The 10,318-nt window shown below is 41.0% G+C and overlaps 1 protein-coding gene across 1 annotated transcript in view; it reads left to right on the top strand.

Annotated features, from left to right (window-relative positions):
* LOC121921833 (zinc finger protein 569-like) overlaps positions 1–10,318 on the top strand; it is a 13,631-nt gene extending 3,313 nt beyond the window's left edge. Inside the window, exons 3-8 of the mRNA XM_042450437.1 lie at positions 401–530; positions 2,367–2,477; positions 3,083–3,184; positions 5,577–5,678; positions 6,182–6,283; positions 7,972–10,318. Coding sequence (XP_042306371.1) covers positions 401–530; positions 2,367–2,477; positions 3,083–3,184; positions 5,577–5,678; positions 6,182–6,283; positions 7,972–9,926 — 2,502 coding nt within the window. The 3' untranslated portion in view covers positions 9,927–10,318. The remainder of the gene's footprint in view (positions 1–400; positions 531–2,366; positions 2,478–3,082; positions 3,185–5,576; positions 5,679–6,181; positions 6,284–7,971) is intronic.

The following is a 10,318-nucleotide window of genomic DNA, read 5'->3' on the forward strand; positions in this document are numbered from 1 at the left end:
CCACTGTGACTCGAAGCAGCTTTATTTTGGCTGTCTGTAACAGGCCAGTGTCATTGTATATAGTGGGACTTGGGCACCTCAACATTAGGAGGAACTTCCTGACAGTAAGGGCTGTTCGACAGTGGAACACACTCCTTCTTCGGAGTGTAGTGGAGTCTCCCTCTTTGGAGGTCTTTAAATGGAGGCTGGATGGCCATCTGTCGGGGATGCTTTGATTTGGATTTCCTGCATGGCAGGAGGTTGGACTGGATGGCCCTTGCGGTCTCTTCCAACTCTATGATTCTATGATCCATGGATTTTTATATCCACAAGAGGATCCTGGAACCAAATCTCAGTGGATACCAAGCGCTCATTGAATTTGCACCACATGTTTCCCCTCGGTGTTCCTTTTCTTTCTTAGGTGGGCAGTGTGGATTTTGAGGATGTTGCTGTGTATTTCACTGAGGAACAGTGGGCTCTGCTGAATCCAAGAGAAAAGGCCTTATACCGGGACGTCATGCAAGAAAATTATGAAAAGGTGGCCTCATTAGGTAAGCACCTTCTTTCTTCCCTGCTGCTTTTCATGTACAGTCAGCCCTCCTTATCCACTGATTTTTTTTATCCATGGATTCAAGCATCCATGGCTTGAAAATATTCTTTGAAAGTATAAATTCTGAATAGCAAGCCTTGATTTTTCATTTTATATAACAGACACCATTTTGCTCTGCCATTATAGTTCATGGGGCTTGAGCATCCATGGATTTTATTATTCACAGGGGATCCTGGAACCAAATCCCAGAGGATAACAAGGTCCCACTGTATTTATTTCAAGCCAAGGTGGGGAACCTGATGTTTTGTGGTTGAATCCAGCCTTCTGGGCTTTCCCAAATGGGCATGCCTCTTCCTACAATCACAATACCACTCTGTGGTTGTTTCCCAGCTTTAGTACAGGGTTTTCACTCATCTTAACAGTTTGAAATACCTCTTCTGTAGCTTTATTGTTGGAAGTAGGAGCTTTCCATTAAATAAGTTGGTCTTTTTGGTCTTATTCCTTTTGTATTTGGCCCCACCAACACTGGAACATGGCCCCTAAGAACTTGGTTCTTGTTCTTGTGTGCCTCCAAATCATTTCTACATTATGGTGACCCTAAGGCAAACCTATTATGGGGTTCGAACCTGTATAATCACTTCTGAGCTTTTGTACTTTGTGAGTTTTTGACTATGTTTTGCATCTGTTATAAGCTGCTTTGAGTCCCAAATGGGAGGAAAGGTGGTATATTAATAAATGCACTCATCCCTCCACATTTGCAGCTTTGACTTTTGTGGCTTTGATTATTCACAGATTTTATTAATGAGTTCTCTCTAGAAATATCTAGGTCCTCCAGCACAAGTCTATGGTCAACCTTAACCAAAAGTTGCACTGAAGGACCTAGAGATTCCTAGAGAGAACACTTTTCTAGGCATTTGTAGCATCTCCAGCGCAAGTCTATGGTGAATGTCTGGCAGATGTTGACCACAGAGTTGGACTGGAAGACCTAGAGATTCCCAGAGAGGCATTCTCTCAGGTAAAAACATAATGATTTTGTTATTTGCGGTTTTTACCATTCACGGGGGTCCTGTGCCCCTAGCCCCAGTGAATGTGGAGGGATGAGTGTACAGTATTGTAATTATACTCAGAGGGACTTGATTATCCCAAGACATTTTCTGCCTGAGCTAAAATAGCTAATGCAAGCCTGTATTTACCCAACTCAGGTTCCTTAGCACCAAGACCAGACATGTTATATTAGTACCTTAGACATAAAAATCATATAAATGTCTTCTTCCTTTCCTGGTAGTAAAAAGAAATACAATAGATAGTGAATTAAATGACTAAATTGCCTTCTCAGGACATCAATCATGAATTTCCTGAGGTGGTTAATGGTAGAGTTAGGCTGCATTTACACTGCAGAGTTAATACAGTTTCACACAACTTTATCTGCCATGGCTCACTGCTATGGAATTCTGGGATTTGTAGTTTTGTGAGATATTCAGCCTTCCCAGTGAGAGAGCTCTGGTGCTACAACAAACTACAAATCCCAGGATTCCATAGCTTTGAACCATGGCAGTTAAAGCAGTGTCAAACTGCCATTAATTCTGCAGTGTGGCAGCAGCCTTTGTAAGCTCCTTACAGCAAGGAATATGAATGAGTGGTCATCTTAATGTTGTTCTACTATAAACCCCATGATTTCTCACCATTAGCTAGGCTAGCTAGAGCTGATTGAGATTGCAATCCACAATCATCAGGGAGGAACATTCCCCATCCCTGAAATGAAGCTGGTGGAGTGACTCTTATTTGTTCATGCTTCAGAACCTGAATTCCATCCACTATTTGTTTTCTGCCTGAGCAGGATTTTCAGCGGTCAAACCCAGTTTGATCTCCCAGCTCGAACAAGAGGAAGACCCATGGGTTCCAGGTCCATCAGTCATGGAAAAGGAGGTTTTACCAGAGCCTGACTCAGGTAAGGGAAGGAATCTGGTCAATATGGAGGCAATATGGAGCACCACAGTTGAAAAAGGATGTGGACAAGCTGGAGCGTGTCCAGAGGAGGGTGACCAAAATGGTGAAGGGTCTAAAAACTGTGGCCTGTGAAGAGCAGCTTAGGGAGCTGGGTATGTTTAGACTGGAGAAGAGAAGATTAAGAGGTGATATGATAGCCCTGCTTAAATATTTGAAGGGGTGTCATATTGAGGATGGAGCAAGCTTGTTTTCTGTTGCTCCAGAGAACAGAACACAGAGCAATAGATTTGAACTACAGGAAAAGAGATTCTACCTCAACATTAGGAGGAACTCCCTGACAGCAAGAGCTGTTCGACAGTGGAACACAGTCCTTCAGAGAGTGGTAGAATGTACTTCTTTGGAGGTTTTTTAACAGAGGGTGAATGGCCATCTGTCCAGAGTGTTTGTGTATTTCTGCATGGCAGAGGGTTGAACTGGATAGTCCTTGAGATCTCTTCCAGCTCTATGGTCCTATGCATTAAATAGTGGTGTAAATTTGGCTCTTCCTCTCTCCTGCATGGTCCTGTTTGCTTCCTTACCATCTTCTTATGCCTCTATGGTGAACAGAATTTCCTGATGTGATCATAAAACTGGAGCAAGAAGAGGAGCAATGGGTCCGGAGTCACCAGAATTGTACAGACAATTGGTCTTTCCCAGGCACCAGCTCAGGTGAGGGGTAACACTTGAGGCCCAAAGGATGTTTAGGAATTCAGTGTCTCATATTATACCCTGATGTTTCTCACAAGCTACAAGAAAAGAGATTCCATCTCAACATTAGGAAGAACTTCCTGACAGTAAGGACTGTCAGACAGTGGAACAAACTCCCTCGGAGTGTAGTGGAGTCTCCTTCCTTGGAGGTCTTTAAGCAGAGGCTGGATGGCCATCTGTCGGAGATGATTTGATTTGGATTCCTGCATGGCAGGGGGTTGGACTGGATGGCCCTTGCGGTCTCTTCCAACTCTATGATTCTATGATTTACTTTCTATGATTTACATAATTCAAGGCAGCTTACTCACCCACCTACAAAGGCAGCAGTAAGAAAGAAAATATAATATGACAAAAACAGAGATAGGTGAAAAAGAATGAATAACCACGGAGGGTACCAACAAAAGGTAAAAAATGTAGCGAGCGACATCATAAACTAATGGAGAGACCAAGGGTTATTAAGCAAAACCCAGCAGCAACCATGATGGTAACATATTATTGTGGAAGGCAAGCGATAAAATCCAACCTCTTATAGCCAAAACTTTACAAGGTGATTGGAGGAGGTGGATTTTGCTATATTTAGGGAGTTGCCTTGAATTAAACCAGGTTACAAGAGCTGTCTATGAAGGGATAGGCAAAGTGTGGCCTGTGGGTTCATGCAGACCTTGTGGACCCACAGCTCTGGCTCCTGAAACCCCCCCCCAAAACTAAATAAATAAAAATTAAAAAATCAGGGAAATTAACAGCCAATTTTTTTTGCCCTAAATCCGCTCCAAATCTACTGAAACCACAAAAGCCATAGACTAAAAGAAAAATTGTTTGAGTTTTTTTTCCAGGGCAGTTTTTCCAGGCAATTTTTTATCCTAAAGCCACAACTTTTTTTTGGTCTGAAACCATAGCAGTTTTTTTTTTCTCGTCCCTCCAAAGCCCCCTAAACCTCCCCAAATCACAAGCCTCAAAAAGTCAACAAAAAAAGAAGCTGGAAGTGACATTGCACTACTTTGGGCATGCCAAAATGTGTCCCACCAAGCAAACACAGCTTGAAACAATGGCTTGTACCCTTTGTGCAGATGTCCACTGCTGGTAATGGGGTTACCAGTTGAGCTGATCAGTAGTAGCTTGAGATCTTCCTGGCTTTGTAGAGCGTGAACCAATATGATCAAGCATTAATAGTTCTTAAACTAGAAGGCTTTTCTCCCATTTTAATACAGAAAAGGACCTGGGCCTGATCCACTGACATGGCAACAAATTTATGACAAAACTATCTATTATTATCAGTAAGTAGTTATTTGTGAGTTTTTCAGCCTATGTGCCCATTTTCTAAAAGGGTTTATTCATGACGTTTCACCAGCATCTGTGGCTGGCATCCAGGAATAAACCCTTCTAGAACATGGCCACATAGCCCGAAAAACCCACAAAAAACTATAGATGCCAGCCATGAAAGCCTTTGACTTCACATTAAATTAAAACAGTTTTCAAAAGGCCATTCAAATATAGTACTAATGATTAAAAAATACAATACAACACACCCTAATTAAAAGACTTTCTTCAACAGATAATCTTGAGATTTAGATTACAGGTGACAGCGGAGTTATACCTGCTAAATATGATAGTTTAGAAGATAAAAGGAAAGGAAGTGCAATGATTTAATTAGATACATGGTAACAGCAGCGAGAGTGGTATTTGTTGGATATTAGAAAAAAGATACTTTAGCAGATTGTGTGGAATGGTTAGAGAAATTGTTGAAAATCACAGAAATTGATAAATTATCTTTCTAATCATTTAATTAGCAAGAATACACTGGAAGTCTTACATGGGGACCTTTTATAGACTATGTAAAACAAAAAGGAGAGGTTATTATTTTAGGTTTTTGAGCTATAATTGGTAAAGTTCGGTTTTTCCATGTTAATATGTAGCAGAAAGAAATGTAGCTTAGTGAAGATAATATTAAAGAAAACTATTTTTGTTTTTTATTAACTTTAGAGGGGACTTTAGTATAAGTACTAAGATATCCAGAGAGAAGTGGGAAGTCTTTTATTTTTATTTTTAGTAGGGATGGAGGGTGGGTGGAGGGGAAGGTTTGTAGGGATGTATTTTAATGTTTTTTTTCTTTTTTGTGTGTGTTTTATGTTTTAGAATGCCTTTAGTTCTGTATTTTATAATCTCAATAAACATTGTTTTTAAAAAAGACTTTCTGCAACAGTTAGTTAACTGTTGAAGGCCACAGAAAGGTCTTTTCCTGCTGTAGAGAGAGAACAAAGATGGGGCCACTAGTATGGCTGCTTTTCCTATGCTGGCTGAACATTACCTGTGACTTCTGTTTTACCTTATTTTTTGGTTTTTATTTTTAATGCAGGATATGCTAACATGAAAATCAAACAAGAATGGGAAGAAGCTCCTTGGATTCTGGATCACACAGGATATGAAGACCGTGTGAATATCACTGCCGATCAGTTAGGTGAGACAACAGCACATCTAATGTGGGAGATCAGATTCAGGTTTTGATCCAGATTTTTAACACAGACATAATTTCTCATGGCCACTCCTAATTTTGTTCTATGGGCATCCAGGGAACAGGGGAGGCTGTCTTATGATAGGTCAAATTGTGGATCCATCTTGCTCTGTACTGCCTAATCTGACTTTCTGTGACTTCGATACAATGAACCTTTGTATCCACTGTGGTTTGGTTCCAGGACCACCAATGGATACCAAAATCTGTGGATGCTCAAATCACATTAAATACAATGGCATAGTAAAATGGTGTATAAAGTGGCAAATCAAGAATTTATATATTTTTATATATTTTTAAAATATTTAAAAGCTTGAATCTATGATAAAGCATCCATGGAAACAGAGAACCAACTGTATTAGTATTCAGAGAGAGGCAAAATAACCCTGTGGAACAAAGTTATCTCTAACCTCCTCTTCCTTTTCTTCTCTATTTATGTTTTTTTAAAAAAGAGTTTCCAGGTGTAATAATAAAACTTGAAGTAAAAGAGGAGACATGGGACCCAGATTTTCAGGGTGATGAGGAAGGTGCAGCTGTCTCAGGCTTCCAGTTGGGTAAGGGATGCATACATATCACAGAAACAGTTTCTTTCCAGGTCATTTGTGTATTGTGTTCCAATAGCAAAAAAAAACCCTTTTCTAATTAGAACAGACCATTGAATCAATTGCTGAATAAGTCAACACTGAGATATACCATGTTGATTCAGTAGCTTTGTTGTTGGTGGGGCTAGTAATTATTTAGACCAGCGATGTCCAAACTCTGGCCCTCCAGGTGTTTTGGACTTTAGCTCCCAGAAGCCTCAGCCATCTTGGCTAATGGTCTGGGATTCTGAGAGCTGAAGTCCAGAGGGTCAGAGTTTGGACATCACTGATTTAGACCATTGGTCTTAGGAAAGAGTCCCCCACATTTGCTGAGGTTAGGGGCACAAATGAAAGTGGCAGGGGGGGGCGGGGGGGAACAACTGCAAATAAAAAACTCTTTTTTTACCTAGGAGAACACCTCTCTAGGAATCTCTTGGTCCTCCAGTGCAATTCTGTGGCCAACATCTGGTAGAAATTGACCAGAGAATTGCACTGGAAGACCTACATATGCCTAGAGATGTGTTTTACTCTAGGAATCTCTAGTTCCTCCAGTGTGATTCTGTGGTCAGCTTTTGGGAGAGTCATGCTGGAGGATCTAGAGATTCCTAGATAAAACATATTAATCAAATTCATGAATAATCCGATCCACAAAAGTTAAAGCTGCTAATGAGGAAGGCCAACTGTATAGGCCTGACTACAGTGGGCAGATTAAATTTATTGAAACATGTTAGAGAGCCAGTGTGATGTAGTGCTTAGAGCTGGGGTTCCCAACCTGTGCTCTGAGGAGCCCTTAGGGCTTCATGTGCACTTCCCAGGTGCTCTGTGGCCACCCCAGGAAAATGAAATAAATAAAAATTGAATGAAATTAAAGAATAAGAATATATTTTTATATATACTCCTAAATACTATTAACTTGTAAGGCATAGGGCAGGCCTCTTAGGGGCTCCGCCATAGAAATAAGGGCTCCACAAGTCAAAAAAGTTGGGAATATTTGGTCAGAGTATTCCATGTGTCATAATTATTTGTTTATTTAAACAGGCCATGGACATATGAAAGAAGAATTATTGGGAAGCCCTGGCTTAGAGTAACCATTTATCATTTGGGAGATCTAGTCTACATATAATTTGGAAAATTCTAGTCTACATTGGATATAATGCATCAAACGTGTGTGATGCTCACCCTTTCACCTTATCTAGGGCACCCCCTTGTTGTTATGTGCCTTCAAGCCAACCCTAACAAATGACGACTCTATAAGGGGTTTTGTAGCAAGATTTTTTCAGAGGCAGTTTGTGACTGCTTTCTATTCAGGCTGAGAAAGTGTGAGTTGCCCAAAGTACCAAGTGGGTTTCCATGGCTGAAGGGTATTCAAAACCTGATCCCTTAGAGCCCTAGTCCAACACCCAAACCACTACACCATACTGGTTGTTGGTATAGGGCAACCCCTATTTGTCTTCAAGTGATCACTACTTCTGTGGAAACAGAATAACCAGTCAAACTATATTTGGACTGGGATCCCTTGAATATCCTACTGATTCCAGTAATACTGTATCTGTAGTTTAGATGGAGGCAGTAGCAGAGAGATTTAGTGCGAGTAATCACAAAATTCATCAATATTTGGTCAGAATATTCCTTGTGTCATGATTATTTGATTATTTTAACAGGCTGTGGACATATGAAAGAAAAAGACTATCTTCCATTGGAAAGCATGAATGAAATAGAAAATAATAATACATACTTTGGAACAGCCAAAGGGAATATTTTTCAATATCCAAAGAAGGCATATGTTTCTGTGAATGAAGGCAGAGCCAAGAGGCACCAAGGAAATGCCTTGGGGAAGAAAATAAGAGAGACTCTATCTTATATGGGAAATGAAACTAGTGATGCCAAACCTCAAAATAAAATCTACAAGTCTGGAAGAACACTTCAGAAAGCAAGAGAGCCTTACAAACACTTAGATGGTGAGAAGAGATCTGCTTGGAAATATTACTTGATGACCCACAGAAAAAGCCATACAGGAGATAAACTATATGCATGCCTGGTTTGTGGTAAAAAATTCTTTTGGAGGGCACATCTTATTAGACATGAGATAAACCATACAAGGGAGAAACCATATATATGTCCAGTCTGTGGGAAAAGCTTCAATCAAAGATCCCATCTTATTAGCCACGAAAGAACCCACACAGGTGAAAAGCCGCGTCAATGCTCTGTCTGTGGTAAAAAACTAAGTCGTAAAGCACTTCTTATTAGACACGAAAGAATTCATACAGGAGAAAAACCATATAAGTGCTCTGTATGTGGTAAAAGCTTCTGTCAGAGCTCTGGTCGTATTGCACATATGATCACCCACACAGGAGAAAAACCACACGTATGTTCAGTCTGTGAGAAAGGTTTTAGTCGCAAAGCAAGCCTTATTAGACACGAGAGAATTCACAGGGGAGAGAAACCATATATATGTTCAGTCTGTGGCAAGAACTTCAGTCAGTGCTCTGGTCTTCTTCAGCACGAAAGAATTCATACAGGAGAGATCCCATATCAATGCTCCATCTGTGGAAAAAGCTTCAGTCGGAAAGATTGCCTTCTGGGACACAAGGGAATCCATACAGGAGAAAAACCATATGCTTGCTCCATCTGCGGGAAAAGCTTCAACTGGAAAAGTTACCTGGCAGTCCATGAAAGGAGCCACAATGAAGAAAAATCATATATCTGCTCCATCTGTGGGAAAAGCTTCAACCAAAGATCAAATCTTCTTAGCCACGAAAAAACCCACACGCAAGAAAAAACCTACACATGCTCCATTTGTGGTAAAAGCTTCATTCACAAAGTAAGCCTTATTAGACATGAACGTGTCCATACAGGAGAGACTCCTTATAAGTGCTCTGTCTGCGGGAAAGGGTGCAGTGGGAGAACGAACCTTATTTCCCATGAAAGGACTCACACAGAAGAGCGGCCTTACACATGCTCCTTCTGCGGTAAAAGCTTCAAGCAGAGATCCAACCTTACCAGCCACGAAAGGATCCATACTGGAGAAACGCCTTTTACATGCTCAGTTTGTGGCAAGTGCTTCAGCTGCAAGGCAAATCTTCTTGGACACATGAGAACCCACACAGGGGAGAAACCGTACTCCTGCCCCATTTGTGGGAAATGTTTTGGAAACAAATCGCAGGTGGTTATCCATGAGAGAATTCACACGGGGGAAAAACCATACGCTTGTCCAGTCTGCGGGAAAAGATTCAAACACAGAACAAGCTATACCGAACACCAAAAAATCCACACACAGGAAAAACCGTACACGTGCGCAGTCTGTGGCAGACGGTTCAGTCGTAAGGAGCACTTGATCATCCACGGGAGAATCCACACAGGCGAGAAACCCTATTCCTGCTCCCTCTGCGAGAAAAGCTTCAAACAGAAATCAAGCCTGACTTCCCATGAGAGAAGCCACACCGGAGAGAAGCCACATACGTGTTCAGTCTGTGGTAAAAGTTTCAACCGAAGATCAAATCTGATTCATCACGAGAGGATCCATACAGGGGAAAAACCGCACCCATGCACAGTCTGTGGGAAAAGTTTCAGGAGCAAAGCATATTTGAGGAGGCATGAAAAAATCCACGTGAGATGAAGAACCCACATAGAGAAAGATGCTCTAAAAAACATGCTCTATTTGCAGTGAAAGCTATGGTCAAAAAAGGATGATGAAATAGAAACAGTCCTAAGAGGGAAAGTATATAAATGATGCCCGCTCTTGGGCTTTACATTTAGTCAGAGAACAGCAATACGGGAATGAGTCTTTGCAGACTTCAAGCTTGCGCGTTTCCCCTCTCATCTCTCCTCAGGTGAGGAGAGAACAGATTAGAGGCTATCACTTATATTTTCAACTAACTGCAGTTATTCAGAAAACATATATTTGCCTATGTGGAAAAGTACAATAACATCCAAGATCCACAGAACAGCAATACCTTTATGGGGCCAATCAAATAAAAACATGTTGCAAGCTTTTGAAGCTTCACTAGC

Source organism: Sceloporus undulatus, chromosome 2 (genome assembly GCF_019175285.1).
Source record: "Sceloporus undulatus isolate JIND9_A2432 ecotype Alabama chromosome 2, SceUnd_v1.1, whole genome shotgun sequence".
NCBI lineage: Eukaryota > Metazoa > Chordata > Lepidosauria > Squamata > Phrynosomatidae > Sceloporus > Sceloporus undulatus.